Genomic DNA, 18,641 nt, shown 5'->3' with positions numbered 1-18,641 from the left:
GGCTTTATTGGGGAATGGGGTTTCATGGCTACTTGAGCCCGCCTCAAGTGGACACTTGGGGAACTGCAGTCTCTTTTGCATTCCCACATTAATTTAGTTTTTCAACACTGAATTAAAATGGAAAAAAAAAATATCATCATGCCAAGAGGAAAAAAGTGAGTGAAAAAAATATGTTGAGAGGAAAGAAAAAGTGAAAGAAAGCCGAGTGATGGAAATTGCCATGTATGGTTAGTTTTTATTAACCTGCTATTAACTTAACAGTTCCAAGGATATGATTAAATGTTATATCAGATTGAATGAAGTATGACTGAATGTCTTTTCTTAGTATAAAAATGGAAATAAGACACATTTGACCTTCTCTCTCTGAGCACTGTCTCTCTTAGTCTAAGAACTCATTTTCAAAGACGCACATTTCCTCTCATCCTTTGAAATAAAAATCCCCAACATTTCCTGCTTTTTTTCCCCTAGTACTGAGTTTACAGTTTTGGAACAAAGAGTCTCTGTGTCCGATTACGCTCGGTTATCTGAGTGGTCATGTATGCAATCGGGGAAACGTGTCCTCTGAGCCCGCAGTCATCAGTACCTGTAATGAGACGAGGAATCTTTCTAAATATTAAGCCACATCTGCTTTAACAAACTTAGATTGTCAGTCTGCTGGTATCTCTATGCTAGTTCTGCATGAGATGAAGTCAGTAAACACACAAGTGTACAGTAAGCTCTGTGTATTTACAAAGCAGACATAAAAATTAGTATAAAGAGGTGATTTTTAAAGTAATTTAAAAAAACATAACGCTGAGGACAGCTTTGATTTCTGTCTCTCTTTCTACACGTCTGACGAGATGCAGAATTAGGCTAAGTGTGAAAAAATGAAGGTTTTACATTTATTGTGGCATGAAAATGTACCTCTCTTTGATGTTGTCAACAACGCCGTGCTGCAGGACTTGATTCAGGACTGTTGGCACTAATGGTCTCTAATGGATGATAGCAGCTGCAGCAAAGGTTACATTCCTCTTCTCTGTTGCCTCTGTGGACGTCCAACCTTTTTCACTGAGCCGAGAATGAGACACACAAGTTAAAAGATGAAAAAGCTTAGAAAAAAGACGAAAGATTTGGTACTTAATGCTTGAAAAATGTGCCAGATGGGCTCCTTACAGGCTATGATGTGCTTGTGTTCACACCTTTACTATTGAGCACTGAGGGTCTTAAGGCTCTCCAACATCACGCAGCTTAAACTTCCATACTTGCTAAATGTCTCAAATGTGTTAATTGAAAAAGATCTCTTTTTTTGTTATAAATAATTCATGTTTATTGAAATTCACATGTCCAACTTAAACGAAGTGAGACAAATTACCTATAAAAAAATAAAGTATCCCGACCAGTTATATCATGATTTCATGGTTTTTATACGACACCTTTCATGTTTTTAAATCCAGCCCTCCAGGGGGATCAGGATGATCCTGCTTTCTGGCATCTAGACCTAAACTCTCCTGATCCCCGCCTGTAACCACCGAAAGAATGCAGAATAACACTTTAAGCATGATTGGATTACTAGATTATAATCGAAAAGATCTTCACAGACAAAAATAATCTAAATCCATTGAAGTCCTGCAAGTCTGCTGTGTCATGCAGGTGATTTGTTGACAGGATGTTTTCATATCACTGGTTATTTATGCAAATTATTTCAGCCCAGTCATGAGACACTCATTATAAATGCAAAAATATCACAGCATTTTAAGTTTCTTTTATTCTTTACCCCGCTTTAGTTGTCCAAAAAGTCTGAATATATGATTTACCTTTTAAAGAACTTTAATTTCCACTGTAAGAGAACCTGCAACACTACATTTATTTTCTGACATTTGTCTTCTCCTACTCCCCTGCCCAAAGCAAATAGGTCACCAGTAGAAAAGAGAGATGTTTTAAACTTGTACACATGTGCTGGTTATTGGAGCTGCCTGAGTCGACAGACTGAGGTCTGTGGAGGTAGGAGGACGGTGAAAAACTGAGAGACTGACAGGAAGAAAGACAGGACGATATGCAGAGGCAAATAGAACCGATTCTTTGCCTCCAATCAAAGCAAATAAATCTATTCTTTGTCTCGCTTCATTCTTTGATGAGACAATGTGTACAGATTTGTGTGTACACGCACTGCAAGAACTATCTCTGCAGGACAGGTCCAACCATCAACTGAACTGGCAGTGCGTGAATCTAATTCGGTGGTCTTGCTTTTCACCCAGGGACAGGAATGTTCTGTCACTGGAGCTCAGTCTAAAGATATGTCATGTGCGCATATCAACGTGTCACGCCTGCTCACGCTCCGTACACAGCATGTGGAGATAACCGGTGTTTCTAGGGATGGGGAAGGCACAGAACAAATGCAATAATACATGAGAGAGCGAGAGAGAGAGAGAGAGAGAGAGAGAGAGAGAGAGAGAGAGAGAGCGGCTGTCGTTTAGCCAATACCGATTACAACCGTGCTACACATGACTGTAGGTGTTAAGGCTGAAAAGCTGCAAAGCAAAGCTATTCTTCCTCTGGCACACGCGGTGACATGAGATAGTGGGAGCACTTGCTGATATTTCTGTACGTTTGTCAGCTATGTGATATCATTACAGCAATGCATGAACAGAAGGTGTGAACATAATGCAGCTCATGTGCCTAACACCTCCTTTCACAGTAACCTAAAGGGCTAGACATTTACCAGTCACTGACACATTATAGCAGAAAGCGGGTAAAACACAGAGGATAATGCAGCAGTGAATTCATCATATAGGAGTTTGGAAAAAAGGAAAATGAGAACATGTGTGTTAGGGGATTGTGGAATTGGTAGATTCATGTTTCCTCAGTTACGACTTTTTTTTTAAATATATATTTAACAATTTAAACATAAACACTCAGACATGAAATCTGAGAGCAGACGTGACACACCCTTTTTCAGTTACAACAATATCCATTGAATCTCTCTCAGACATAATTCTTAACTTATCTTATCAAATTACTCTAAAGTGGAACTGTAACGACTGTGGTTGGATTTCACCACTCAAGCACCCCTGGGTGGGGTTTACAGGGCACCTCGGGGCTGTGTCCGAACACGGACGTAGCAAAAACTGTGAGGCTAAACTACAGCCTTCCTGTGTCTTGGCATGCCCTCCGCCGGCCTTTGACACTTCTGATGGGTGGCATTGTGCCGCTCTTGATGAAAAAACATCCAGCAGCTCGGCTTTGTTCGATGGCTTGTCAGGAGATCAAATGAGATCAGTTCCTCACTTAGTAGAGGGAGTTGTACCTTCATTGAAATTGAACAGACATTAGAAAAGAATGCCTTCTGTGTATGTAGAGATGCTGATTTAAGGACAATTTGGAGTGGGCTCCTAATTTCTTAAGAGACCACTTTAAAAGTATTCCCCCATTGGTTTCAGTGATCTCTTGATTTTTTTCAGGAGCTGTATGTGGGTAAAGACATGAGCAATCGATCGGAGATGACTGATTAAGATCACCTCGATTGTTTTTAACAAAACAATTAGACATGAATAAAATAAAATAAACACCTTTCTATCATCTATAAAATGTTAAAACAGGTAACAGATTTCAACTCTTTAAAAGCCTCAAAAGTTTTAATACTTGAAAACTTGAATTAATGATTCTTTTCATTTCATCACATATTAACATCATTAGAGAAAATGAAGCTTTTTGACTGCAAATGTTATTCAATTGTTGTCTTATTTGTAAAGATTGTGCACTAAGTATGGCTTACTAGACGCATTGGGCGGATGTCTAAAAATAGACATACCATATAATTCTAGTGAACAGGGGTATGATCAAATATGGTGCCTTAATTTTTCATGCCGTAATTTCACTCATTTCACAAAGTCCTCCCCAAATAACACATATTTCATCACTTAGCACGACTATTCAACCATAAAATGTGTGTGTTTCGTCAACTTATCATGGTTAGTTTTGATGTTGCCACCGTAATTATGGAAGGGGACCGAGCCGCAAGAGCATCTTTTTCCGATGCCGGAGAAATAGGAAATTGGAAATCAATGCAATCAAATGCGGTCAAATGTAATGATGGCACGTACAGTGACGTAGAGGGATCTTCACTGATTGGCTGTGTAAAACCATAGGCTTTTAGACCTCACTGAGAGGCACGGGGAAGCAGGAGTTGTGGGTGTTTTGAAGTTACCAAATATAGTTCCTCGCCCTATAAAGGGTATTTTCTGCAAACATATACACAAAAAAAATGAATAGGCTAATTGTCTGTTTCCATCATTTATGTCCATATTACAGAAGCACATTTAAGATTTGTCATACTTAACTTTTGATTTTTTTTTTTTATTTAGAGTTAGAATATCTTTTCTTAAAGTTTCAGAAAAACTAGAATGAATTCTTGGGTGGGGAAGATGAATCATTAAAAAAAGGAAAAAGACTTTAGGATGTTAAAACACAGTTTCAGTATGAAGCATACCTCAGGTAGAGTTTCTCAGTGTTCAGCCGGTCACTCTTTAAAGTGCTCTACAAACAGACTGTCTAATGGCCTTCACTCGTCAGATCTCTGCAGAGAGGTTACAAAAGCAGGCTGCTCTTCTTTATATATATGATTTCTTACTAATAAGGTTAGAGTATTCTTTCATGTGGCCTTGAAAGAAAATATAAACACCTGCACACCTATAATGATGCTTTTTTTCCACTCCATACACAAAGACACACACACACACACACGCACACACACGAGCGGGCACTGCACTTTGAACAAGGTGTGCTCTGAGTCATTTTGATGGAGAGTGAAAGCAAAGTTTCCTTGGCTGTTCTTATTTAATAAGGTTTGGAAAGGCTGTATGAAATTCTTGAGCAGCAAAGGCCACCCAAACTGACAGAAATATATTTGCATATCAACAATCTGCATCGTCTTCTTGAAATTTACAAAAATAACCCCTTAGACATGACAGGTGTGAATCCAGCCAATCCCAAGGTCCCAATCTGAGATGTGATTGCCTGTCTGCACTGTATCACTGATATGAAGTACAGTCCACTTTAAAGACAATGAAGTATCTTTTAACAAGCCTTGCATTTTCAGCAGATCTATTTCAAAACCTCACATCTTGCCAAATTCTCATTAGGCATCTCACTCAAATCCTCTTATTGCTGTATTGATTTCCATTCCCGTTATGTCTTTTGGAAGATTACATTTTCATATAAGTTAAATGTCTGCAAGGTTTTCACCAGAGGAGTCTGCATGAGTGCGGTTACTGAAGAGGTGAACTAATGGATTCACTCAACAGAAAGTTCTGTTTTACAGCCAAACTTTGGGACAATTCATGATCGATGTAGTTTTTTATTTAAATCTATTAGTACATACATCATTCACCTGAGAGAGAGAGAGAGTGGAGAATGACCTGCAGGAACCACAGGCCGGATTTGAGCCCGGGACGTCCGCTTGAGTCACTACAGTATAGCACATGGGGCATTCGAACTAGCCACTAGGCCACTGGCAACCCAAGTGATGTATTTCTAAATAATAAACTGTATCAAATCAAATGACTGCATGCATGATGTCATGACGTGTGTTGACGCTCTAACTCTCTGTTTATCTTTCTCTCTGTCTCTTTGTGCAGCTTTAAGAGACAACAGGATCGAGCTGGTGCGTGCGTCGTGGTCGGAGCTGACCATCAGTATCAGTGATGTCACGCTGTCTGATGAAGGCATGTACACGTGTTCCCTCTTCACCATGCCGGTGAGAACAGCCAAAGCCTACCTGACAGTTCTGGGTAAGTACAGAGTACTACAGTACACTCTGAGAATAAACGTAATGTCCATTGAAAGGAATATTTTGTCTTTCCTTAACCAGGATTACTATATATCCTATCTATCATATCCTATCCCATCCTATCCTTTCTATCCTATCCTATCGTGTGGTATCTTATCGTATCATATCCCATCCCATCCTATCCTATTGTGTTGTATCGTATCAAAGATTAAACACGCTAAATTTCCTATCAGACTTGCATATGTCCATAAAGGTTTTGTAAGTCTTTTTTGCTTTAAGTTAGGGAGAACATGTTGTAAAGCGAGCAAATATCTGTGTCCATCTTTGTTCCAAGGTTCAGAAAACAATCATTTAACATGGTGAGATATGACTTCTTTTTTTTTAAGCTGATTCTATGGAATCACTAATAACAAAGGCTCACACCGTTAAGTGTGCTTATTCTATAACTACGTGTGTTCAAATGATAGGTTATTGGAGTTTTTTCTTTTCAGACAATTAAAAATAAACAAATTGCCTGTGTTTCTATATCAGTATAGAATAAAAACATCCTGTTGTGCCTTCTGGTAATATGTGTGTTATGATCACCTCCCCCCCCCCACACACACACACAAACATTGTCTCATTTCCTGCCACTAGGCTTATTATCCCGCCAATTACCTTTTACTAATGTTAATGGATGTGCTAGTGCACTCCAGGACCATTAACTAGCTTTCTGCGTTAACAAGCATTCAGTGAATTAGAGACATTAAAAGCTATTGCTCAATAAGGATATGTAGAAAATTATTTTGCAATATTGAACAATAGTTAATGGAGCTTGCCAGGAAAGAGAGAGGGAGATTTAATCAACATGCGGCGTGGCCTGGGAATGGCCTGTTTATCTGCCACAGATCCAGAACAATGTGTGCTGGGAATGAGAACAAGGATGACAAGTGGTCAGACAAAATAGTCAACTGTTAAATAAATGAGCCACACATTCAACACATCTCCAAATATTCATGTGAATAAATACAAACACAAGCTTACTTATTAAAACGATCTATTTTTAGGAATTTACAAATGTGGTTTCGGTAAATGTTCTTGTCTAACTATTAGGGTAACATTCTGGGGTACTTCATTCGGATATATGTAGACACAGTGTTGGTTTAAAGTAAGAGCTAATGACAGTATGCTGACTTGCTTAGGATAACTTGGTGTTTTTAGAAGGTTTAATGTAAGCTAAGTGTACCATTTTATTAATGATAACCACTATGTTTGCCAATCAGCTCTGTACAAAAACAAAGTTTGTTTTCTAAGTTCACTGCTCTACTCTACTCTAGTTACATACGACAACAAATGTTTATTTGAATAATTTTTCTAACTAAAATAGTAGTGTCTCCTTGATTTTCATCGATCTAAGACAGGTGACATCAAGCAATGGCAATCCATTCAGGAAACACCTCTACAAAATCCGACTTTAAGGAACTCTAAGTGTAACTTTTTAACAATCCCTTTCTTTAATTTAGTTTGAGTAGTCTGCCCTACAAAGGCAAAAGACCTTAACTTCAATTTTTTCGAAAATCAGTTATTGTCATTTTTGGAATTTTATTTAAGCGTAATTGTGCCATGATCACTAGATTTCATGTATCTGTTATCATTATTATCTTATACTGATTTTATATAGTGATCAGCAACCAAGTGCGCTATCAAATGGAAGTTAATGCCTTTGGCCTTGGAATGACCTCTTATTATTGTTCAGGCAATGCAAAGGCAGAGTACTTTAACTTCCAAATAAGGGTCAAAGGTCATGTTTGAGCTCAAGATTTGTATGTAGATGAATAACCTCATTGAAGAGACCAAGAACTGCAACTCATTTGGCTGGACAACAAGTCATTGTTCTCAGTTCTTCACTCTGGTGAGTAAAGGTCTTTTGCCTTTATATGGCAGTAGTGGGTTTTTTTTGTTTTTTTTCACAAAGAAGTGGACAAATAATTGTTTCAATACTTGAGTTAATGCACTTGAATCTGATGTATGAATGTGTGGATTATGATATGACACATGATATAAGTTGCTGAGACATTTTTCTTAAAACCACAAATTGTGACAGACAAAATGTCAGGGGATTTCTTTGTCCAATAGGGATCAGGAATACCTGTGAAAACCATAAGTTAATCCTTCAAATACATACTGTAGTGTGGACCACAGTTGTGGGTCTTCAGCTGTGAGATGGTAATGAGTCCCTAACAGTGCCATCACAAGAGCCATGTGAGCACTGAAAGCATTCAGTTAAGTGAATTAAAGGGCAAATAAGGTTCCATAGAATGACTGACTTTGATTTTTGCTCAAAATAACTTGTAAAAAACAAAAATGGGATCAAATTCATATTGAATAAATGTGTATATTAGCAGAAAGGGGTTTGATCACACTGACAAAAGGAATTATCTGTGAAATCCATTATTCTTCTTTTTCCACCATGCATCAGAAAAATCGAGCTCTCATTTCTTTTTCATGTCTTGAAAACGCTTTTGGTTACGCCAGTCGTGCATACACACATCAACACACCACAGCACAGACAAATCCATGACGCACAGCTGAGCAGTGAAACACACACCACACACACAATCCTCTACGCTCGTCCACGTGCACACACACACACACACACACACACACACACACACAAACGCAGAGAAAGATTAAAGCTCTGCAGCCTCCAGCCACCCAAACGGAACGTGACTGAATAAGATGAACATTGTATTTGATCTGCTCTCGTTCAGTCTGGAAGAAAAATCATCTAACACTTCTCTGAGTCAAGCCACACTTACTCATTCACACAGCAACACATGCACAGTACTTCAACATAGTGACACTTGCTCTTTACTAGCTTCAAAATCACACATTTAACAGGGAAAAATGCACATTAAAAAAAAAAAAATCAAGTTATGATATCTATTGTTGGGATTGTGTTTGCTGTTAGTTCCCTCTTAAGGACGGTACACAGGAAAAGGAAAAGACCTTAAAGCCTTGTAATAAACCTTGCGGGAGGTGGTGAGACAGACAAGGCCAGAGTCAGTCAATGGCATTGACTGACAGACCTTTCAGTCACTCAGCCTTAGGCAGACTTATTGCTCATCGACATTAGAAGGCCAGACTCCACACATTTAACACACTGATTACAGGAAAGGCCAGTAATGAACATTTTCAGTACAGCCTCGTGGCCTCGTCTGTTAACCCACATCTACACACACACACACACACACACACACACACACACACACACACAAAACGTTCTGCATGTTTTAATTTTGTAGTGTTTACAGATGCCAAGAAGTGTTTTTTTTATATTCTAATCAATTTTTTCTACAATTCTGCAATTTATTTAGCAGAGACGCGTTTGTCCAAGGCAAGGTACATCAAAAACAACACATTTGTATGATTTTTTTTTTCCCACAGAAAGCTGCTCACCATGGCAAACCTCAGAAAAAAACAATTCTTTGAGCTGTTTTTTCGCTACCAATACCTGTATTTGTAGCAATACAGGAACCAATGCAAATACAGATACCTGTCTGTATCGGTAACTGGTACCAATGTGGATACCAAAACCTGTATCGATATCATAACAGGTACAAATGCCAATAGAGGTATTGTATCAGTACAGGTTCAAAACCAATACCTCTACCAGTAACAAAACAGTTACCAATGCAGAAACCGATTGCTGTTTCATTATCGGCATTTTATGCTGCGTGAAATGCAGTATTTGTTATCGACAAGTCAGTAAATGTACCCCTCAGATACCATAACCGATAAACCCAAAAGAAATCAAGTGGTTTGAGGTAACAACAGTATGGTGCAATGAGAGAGCGTAAAGTAGGTCAGGGCTAGCAAAATGTCAGCCATCATTGTATTCTACCAGTATTATGTAGATTAGAATGCACTTATATCAGAGGGGTGCTCGGTATTGACCGTCATAAGGCCTAGGTATCAGATTGTTGTCTAGAAGGAACAGTTCAATTTAAAAGAGTTCAGGCGAATCAGCTTGTGAAGAAATGTTTCTTTGTAATTTTGGTGAACTGAACCTTAAAGGAAGGAATGGCCCAGTGGTTAGAGAGACAGCAAGAATCCTCCCTGATGTGTTCTAGAGAAGGACACTGCTCAGGGCTGCTGCTGTGTATTCCTTCTCTCGCTCGCTCGCTCTCTCTCTCTCTCTCTCTCTCTCTCTCGCTCTAATCTCCCTGCAGGAGGGCGAGCTGGAGGAGAATTTACAATAAGGCATGATAATATTATTGTTGCATAATGTCATACCGCTGTGCCTGAATTGATTCCATCCCTGTGGTTTCTTTTTTCGTTCCATCCTTCAGGTGTGCCAGAGAAGCCAGAGATCGACGGCCTGACGAAGCCCGCCATGGAGGGAGACCACATCACTCTGACCTGCATGACTCAGGGCAGCAAGCCCGCTGCCGACCTGCGCTGGTTCAGGAACGAGAAAGAGATCAAAGGTACACAGCGCATGTTTACTCAATCTACATCTGTTTTACTGCAACGGCTGCACAGACTGAGAAAGGAAGGGTAGTGCTGTTATTTCATACAGACATTATGGGTTACTGGATAATGGGGCCAAAACTGAAAACATATATCAGTGGAAAATCGTGAGAAGATTGGACAAAACAAACCTTTTTTTAAACTATTCACTATAAGGGGAGAAAGTCTTCTTCTTGGATGTGTTAACAGTGTATTTTTTGTACAGAACAAGTTGTTTCTAATAGAGCGGACTCAGCACGTGTCCTCTGGCATGAGACCGGTACATTAACCTCCCTTGTTATCAGAGGGCTGTTCTAAATCACACTGGCTGGACTACACACCTCATTTCCAACCTGCTCCTGCTCTGTTCTACTTGATGAACCATCCGTTTTGTAACTGTTTGAACAGGAGAGCCGCAGAGAGAAAGAGAGAGAGAGGGAGGGAGAGAGAGGCTGTGCGAATACTGGGGGGAAAAAGTGAGCGAGGGACTTGAAATGAGGAAATTAGGTTTTTGAGAAACAGAGAAAATTAAATGCTTCTGTATCAGATGAAATGTAGAAATCAGGGCCACTGACTGTCACAGATCAATAACGCAGTTGCAGAACTTTATTAATAGTTTTGTGTTATTTCACAGCAGATTAAAGGCCGAGAACAAAACACAAATCAAATGTTCTTCTAATTTCAGTGACTGCAAATAGAGACAAGATAGATACAATAAGATTGAGAACCACAGGTTTACAACTTGAAGAAAATAAGAAGCACATGTAAAACTCTTACAGATCGGTTTTTAGAATATTAAGCAGGCAGTTGTTGCACAAATGTGCAATTAAATATCCTAGAATTCAAAGTAAAAGGCACAATTTGGATGCAAAGCACACAGACACTTCACAATGCTCATTTCCCTGCACATACAAAGGATTAATAAAGCACAAAAATCATTTCTGCCAAAGCATGCATGATTTTTGCTTATTAACTTATGCATATTAATGCTGTCTCTTTCGGCTGTCAGCTTCTTTTTCTCGACTTCTCTGTTATCACTCACAGCATTAACGAGGTCCATCTTCATGGACACATTTATTCTTCTTCTCCAATTAGTGTAAAATGTGTTTAATGATTTTTTTTTAATGTTCAAATTCTACAATAGTCATTCCAACACAATTAAAACGCTTACAAAATCAACTGGTTCCAGTCCTGAACCAACATGATTAAGTGCCAAATATTAGCGGTTAACATGTCCCTCTTAACCCGGATGCTCTTTGTACCAATCTCACTCTTCTGATTGGACAATATTACACGTAATGAATTGGAATTTTGATGATACAACATGACAAGGTTACGATGATACAATGAGTAGTATATGCTAAAGGATTGAGAGACTCTCAGAGATTTGATCGAGGAGCAGAGATTTTGGGAAGATTAAATAAAAGAAAGGTAACGAAAAATACTAGAGGGAGCAATAAGTAATTACAACGCTAACTAAATAAGTGTTTGTCAGAAGGGGTGATACACCGATACATGTCCTTGAGTTGTCGAGTTCAGTTTCGATGAGAGTAAAAGGGCAAAGAAAATATTAACTAGAACAAATGAAATAAAAATTTCAAAGTAATAATAATAGTAAAGATTGTGACAGTAACAATAAAGATAACAACTATGATAATTATAACAGTAACAACTATGATATAACAACATGACCATTACGCGTTAGTAGGAGAGGAGGAAAGGAGGAAGGGGAAAAAAACAACCAAAAATGGTAACGTTGATTACTTTCACCACAAACAACAATCTTTGCATTTGCTCATGTATTACATGCTCAGTTTACTTAGCAATCCCCAAGATGAATGCTAACGTGTTTTTGTTTTTTTTATCTAGCTAACCATCATGTTCTTTTGTAGTGCATGATACTATTGTTTCGCTTTTCTTTACGCTTCCTCTTGAAGCTCTTCAGAGGAACATGAACCGTATAGAAAGAGAATATTCACTAATTAGTGCAGAGAGGTGTTTTTTTTGTCCTCCTTTCAGGCTTAAAGTGTCTCTACTGGTGATTATTTCTTCTCCCCATGGCCCACTACAGAGAAAAGCTCTCCCAGGACAAAAATGTTCTTTTAATTTACCACAGAGCGTTAACAGGTAGAGCAATCTAGACCTCAGGGAAAAATATGCTTTCTCACTCAGGTCAGAGCCTATAATTCTCTCGTCAATATGGCACCCAACTGTCTACAATTTGTGCCTTGTGTAATTTCAAATCAGCATGTTATTCGATGTGGAAAGTGGTTGCACTTCTGCACGTAGAAATGAATTCCCCTTCCTCTTGTAACTCAAAGAGGGCCGTTTTAAATGGAATGATTGACAAAGGAAAAGAACATAAGCATTGTGTGGTCATTCTTGTCTCTTTTATAAAGCCTGGTCACATTGTCCCAGAACAGAAAGCAGATCCTTGAGATTTTGTACAAATGTCAGATTAAAAAGATTCTTGTCAGATCTGCTTTTTGGACTCCACAATCATTTCGATCAACGGTGATGTTTTGGCCCTTGTTAAATTAACAAGCGAGGGGAAAAAACCCTCTGTGTCTGCTGTGCCACTCTAATTCTACCCGAGCTCAGACAGCTCAGACTGCTATCTGGCATCAGGGTTTCCCAGGGTCCAGATAAGCAAGTCAGATAAGTCCCAATCGATGCTGGTATCCCCCCCCCCCCTCACAGTTTTTAAGCAGATATCACGGGACGTTTGCATTTAATTAACTGCAGTGTGGAGATGATATTGGATGTCAATCAGGTTTATTCACACTTCCTTTAGAAGAACATCCTTTTATGTGATAGAGACGTGAAGACAGGTTTTTCTTTAACACCACAAAAGGTTACATCTAATCAAACAAAATCTAAGAACTTTTTTAGATCTCTCTCTGTCATTTATACATGCTGAAACTCACGTGGGTTTCCAAACATTGCTTGCTTGTTTAACACCTGTATATCCTGAAAAGTAGGTGTCTGTTTTTAATTAGCAGTTTAAGTAAAAAGAGAAAGTCAAATCTTGAGATTCTGATGAAACTTTTGCACATTTATTTTTCTTACTGATGTTGTTATGCCACTAATTGTTTGGCTTTCTCGCAGTAATAAAAAGGTGTGCAATATAAACTAGACACAGGCAGTGTGACTTGTCATATGTGATACTTTTTTGAGAGGTTATTTGTGTGTAATTGAACTGTGAAAAGAAAAAGGAGGATAAAGTGGGGAAAAAAACTCCCTGGAGGTCTGACTTTATGTCCATATTTAAAACAAACTAAATATAAATATAAATATAAATAAACATGAAGGGCAACACATGTTTATACTAATGTATTCACGTGAGTGTAGCTGTGCAGGAGTGCACTTGGAGTGTTCATCATCCTGACAGGATCAGGGTGTGTTCAATGTAAAAAAAAAAAAAAAAAAAGCCATGTGATTGTGGGCGACCATGCTGGGAATAAATGACAATTGTGACATATTGGTTTGGGATCTGGGGGAATAGAGAAGATTATATTACCGGCAGAGCCACTGGAGCAGTCCATCACCCGTTCGCATGCAGTTAACGGACAACCTATGCTAAGTGTGTGCGAGTGTGTATTTGTGTGTGAGCAAAGCAGACAGATGGAGCAGACAGCCTGCATGTAAGGACATACGCTTTTGTGTCTGTGTGTGTGTGTGTGTGTGTGTGTGTGTGTGTGTGTGTGTGTGTGTGTGTGTGTGTGTGTGTGTGTGTGACGCGGAATCCAATATTCATATTTCTCAGTCTCTTTGTCCCTCAGATCCCCTCAGTCCCCACCCAGTAATGATATATTTCTATCTCAGTTACACACCGTAACCCAGGGAGACCTTTGCCAATATCACCACATGTAGCACTTGTTTACACACCACTGAACCAGGGGGAGCTGTGTGCGGACCGAGCAAAGGCAGAGATGAAATGAATATTTATTTCGAATGAGGGGTGGGGATGTTCGCTATCGGGCTGGTATTATCATACTCTCTGACCTAAACTGCGGAGGTTATTGCTTCATCATGTTACGCGATAACTCTATTCCAAGGGGGCTTAAGGGGGAAAAACACAGAGATTTGATTCAAATTCACTGGCAGTCGCAGCCCCTATTCTGTTGTCAAACTTGTTAGTCAAGGACAGGGAACTATTACTGCAGATCTTCCTGCCACTGTTCTAGGTAGGTCGCTGTCTGCTGACTTTTCCGCGCGCTATCACTCAAGTCTGCCGGTTCCAAGAGTGACTGAACAACCTTTCGAAATAGTGTCGCCTATTTCTTCATTTGTGGGTAATTGTCCTTGACGACTGTGAGTGAGAACAGAATAAGGCGTCCGTCATTATTCCGAGGTTTTCTCTGGAAAGTGCTTTTGAGGTAAAGTGAATATAGTGAATAGCTCCTGGAGCTCATATTGAACAGCTGAAAGGGACGAGACTGCGACTGGCATTGTGAAAGTAAAATAAGAATTGACTTCGGGAATTCCAAGAAGTTTTTCTTGCTACAAGAAAGTACATTTCCAGCCGTGTTAGACGGCCCTGAATGCTACTTCAGAAGTCTGTGTTGGGACTACATTTATATGATCAAGCTCCCAGGAGTGCAGTGGATCAATGGCCATTAAAAATGTAATTTCAAGATGGCTCCTGCAAGTCACATTGCCATGAATAAAAGATGCCTCAGTCACACACACAAAATGCATATAAGCCCTCTCTATTCTGTGGGTATGTGAAGCCCACTTCTACTCAAGCACACGTTTTGTACAAGCTCATGCCCAACATGAGATGTGTCGAATCTGTAAGATTTGTATTATCTGTTAGATTATCTTTTTTTTTCTTGTAGCACCTTCGTCTTTCTATTTTGGGAATCTACTCACATCTATTCAAACCTTAAAAAAAAAAAGCAGAAAATTCATGATGTTTCATACACTGCCTTTTTTTCTTTAAACCTGTTTCACTTTGATTAAATATGCCTAAGTCGCAGTGAACTTCACTTAGCCTCTGTCTCTGGCATTATATGAGTTTTTGATCAGGTTAACAGACTTTGACTTGTGGCGAAAGTAGAGGAGATCAGATTGCTACACCCACTGTCTACAGCCATTTACAGCAACAGCGTAGAGGTGGAGCAGCTGTCTGGTTTTAAAAGCCAAGGCCAGAGCTCTTCTTTTGAGGTCAGGTTAAGAAAAAAAAAAAGGTCTTTATGGACTCACTGCGGACACCTCTTAGATGTGAAAGCTGGGGGAGTTTCATGTGAGAAAAAGACATTATGCAGCGACTGCCGGGCACTGATAGAAACTCTCCGATCATTTAACAATGCTCCCTGGTAGCACACTGGTGAGACAGGTGAGAGGATGCTTACAGGCTGCCAACAGATCCCAACAGCTCCCTGGACTGTGGACTCTGAACAGTTGCCAGACTAAGTGAGAAGATGGTTGAGGACTATATATCATCTCTGCACCTCAGTGGAGCTGGAGCTGGCTGTGTATCAGTGCTCTTGTTCTAACTTATTGTCATGCAGCTGATTGGACGGGCAATCAATGGAGCCAAACAAGTAAACTCTCTCAAGCGTTCAATTTTTTATTTTAACAGCGCCAAATCACAACAAAGAGTATCTCATGACACTTGACATAGAGTCAATGTCTAGAGCTTACTCTTTGCAATATTTTGTACGGAAACTCAACATTTATCAACCAAGTAAGTATTGGGCGGGCGGAAACCTTAAGCAGAAATAGACTCAGTGGGCCTCAGAAGAGGTTGGTGGTTGGGGCCCAGTGGTAGACAGTCATCTGCCCCTTCTATGTGATAATATATTTAGATTACCGTCACCCTCACCCACAGTGGATTTTCCATTGTTCTTGCCTGAGAAAATTGTTTTAGATCTCATATGGGACACAGTTCCGGTTATGTTGAGTCATCCCTCAGACCTTCACTGCCAGGATTAATCAGCTCTGTCGCTTCCCCCACCCATACAGTTCTCGCCAGTCTTCCTCCTCTGTCCCTTCATCGTCCTTTCTTTTTCTGTTGTCCCTTTTTCTTTTGAAATGGCATGAAAGGGTCACATTCTTACATTTTTACGCCTGTCATTTTTCCCTTGCTTATCCTCCAAGGCTCACTGTTGGCTCTCACCAGTGATGCAACGCTCCAAGCATCCACCCACAGTTTAATGTGCTGGTCACAGCCAAAGACTACCATGCTGTTTTATAAAAGAGAGGTATTGCAGGTGGTTGGATGGAGCCATTTTACCTATTACTAAAAAAAACAGTTTAAAATGCACATCATGTTTGAGACATATCAAATGTATTGAATTAAAACCTATTTTCTGTGTACACCAGTTGATTATTTCTGAGTGTATTTTTTTGCATAACTGTCCGTTTTTAAATGTTTGGGCATTTTAATTAAATAAGCTCTTTGACCAGATGTGAGCTAGTAATAGAAAAGTACAATAGTTGAACATCCAATAGGAGTAAAGACCAACATTTGCAATGCAGAAATAATCTAGTCCTGCTCTTTTAATTTTTTAGCTGACTACCACTCAAATTAAATCATTCCAAAAAAAAGCTGCACTGTTTACCCTAACAAAATCTAATAAGTAATTTTCATTAAAGAACCCAATTTCCTTTGCATGGTGGATATCAAGAAAAGTCTGGCGTATGAATGAAAGAATATACTTAAAGCTCATTTCAATTAGTGTTTGCTGTAATACACATTCTGGCCAAGCAAGCACTCCACTAGGCAGTATTCAGAATATGACTAAATGCAGCCATGTTTTCTAAGTGAGTTTCCAATCCTACCAACTAACAAACTAAACTTATAAAGAAATTATACTGGCCTAACTCTTTTCCCTCACTAAGAAAGATTAAGCTTACGAGCCCTTTTTTTCAGCTTTTTAGAGTCAAACACAGGAGCAGAAATAGTTGAGATCAGGCTTAGAAGATGGATGACAGGGTATTTGTTTCTGTCTTCGGGCATTCTATTATTAGACTTAGAAAGAGCTGTGTAAGAGAGCCAAGAGAAAATGTGAGAGGGCAGTTTTGGACAAAACACTGGGGTTGCTGCGAGCTGCTGTATTCATAATAACAAGCTCATGATCCCCCAGAAGATTTATCTTAAGTTTGCTTGCCAGCTGAAATGAAAATAAATGAAAGAGAATCTAAACTTGGATATGTTATTTCTGCTGTATGTACCAAACTAATGGAATGATTCCCCAACATAGGCTGGATCCTGGATCAGGGTTTTGCCAGAAACATCAATCTCAGCTCAACAATGAAAGCAACCAGAAGTTGCCAGTTGCAGCTTACAATCACTCAGTAGCAGATATATAAGACATAAGGTTCCCCATCATTTTGATCGATCCCTAAAATAAGGAAGTGTTTGTGTGTAATGAGCCCAGCTAGATGAGTATCTTAATTGACAAGCCTGAGTTTAATGGCAGCTCGATTTCAGCTGCTACTTTAAGCTGCACTTAAATTGTGATAAGATATTTATAGACCAATTATATCTTCTCACACCCACACTTTTGCACGCATGTAGGTGCAGAAGCCATCAGAGCGGATGCAGACTGACTCACTTTAAGGACGAGGTATAACTTTCAGTAAAACAAGTGTTATTATGTTCTTAAAGTAGATCATAGGACAGTTTGGACAAAGTGTTGAAGTTAATGGACTTAAACTATGAGCAAGCATACAAGTGTCTGTAGTACTTTTATCCTGCATCACACAGAGGCAATCAGAATCAATCCAGTCTAACAGGACGTGGAAGTATAAAATGACTTTCTCAATCTACTTTGTTTCACTGCAGAGCATATTAACAATCAAGAACCTCTTAGAAATATTATGAATTTACCAAGGGAAGAAATCTTGTGAGCCAACATACAATAACAAATGAAGGAGCTTAAGTACAGGCAGAACATTGAGTTAGCTGTCATTGCTGAGTGCATTTCACATTGATTGAAGTACTTTGATTCGAGTCTTGAACACCCAACACACAAGAGCACTCAAACGCTCACAGTTGGGGGATGATTCATTCAGTTTTTTGGTTCAAGAAGTTGCAATATTTGAAAAACTGGAAATGATGTTCCTCTTTTCAAAGCTTTTTTAAAATATTTGTTAATTGCTAAGTGCATATAGCACAAAAACCAATGCTATACACAATAACGTTCATAGGCTAAGCTTATTAGCATTGACTTTCCCTAGATGGACTTGTAACACACATAAAGCTCAACAAGAAATGTGCAAGGGACTATACGAAACATAAACTTAACCAGTGGTTCTCAACAGGTGGTTCGGGACCTAAAATTGGGTTGTAAATGTGTGTCTGGAAGAAAAATGCTGTGAAAGAGTCTATGAAGTGCTTTTTTAAACGAGTTTGTTTCATTCAGTTTCTTTGTTT

At 39.2% G+C, this 18,641-nt stretch overlaps 1 protein-coding gene across 5 annotated transcripts in view; it reads left to right on the top strand.

The window, feature by feature from the left end:
- The window catches only part of cadm2a (cell adhesion molecule 2a), a 219,988-nt gene that overhangs the window by 174,009 nt on the left and 27,338 nt on the right, over nt 1-18,641 (top strand). For all 5 annotated transcript variants that reach the window (XM_061054921.1, XM_061054919.1, XM_061054920.1 and 2 more), the window contains 2 exons: nt 5,613-5,765; nt 10,096-10,233. In XM_061054921.1, the coding sequence (XP_060910904.1) occupies nt 5,613-5,765; nt 10,096-10,233 (291 nt within the window). The remainder of the gene's footprint in view (nt 1-5,612; nt 5,766-10,095; nt 10,234-18,641) is intronic.

This window comes from Labrus mixtus, chromosome 14 (assembly GCF_963584025.1).
Source record: "Labrus mixtus chromosome 14, fLabMix1.1, whole genome shotgun sequence".
Lineage (NCBI taxonomy): Eukaryota > Metazoa > Chordata > Actinopteri > Labriformes > Labridae > Labrus > Labrus mixtus.
This window is presented reverse-complemented; position numbering and strand designations above follow the sequence as displayed.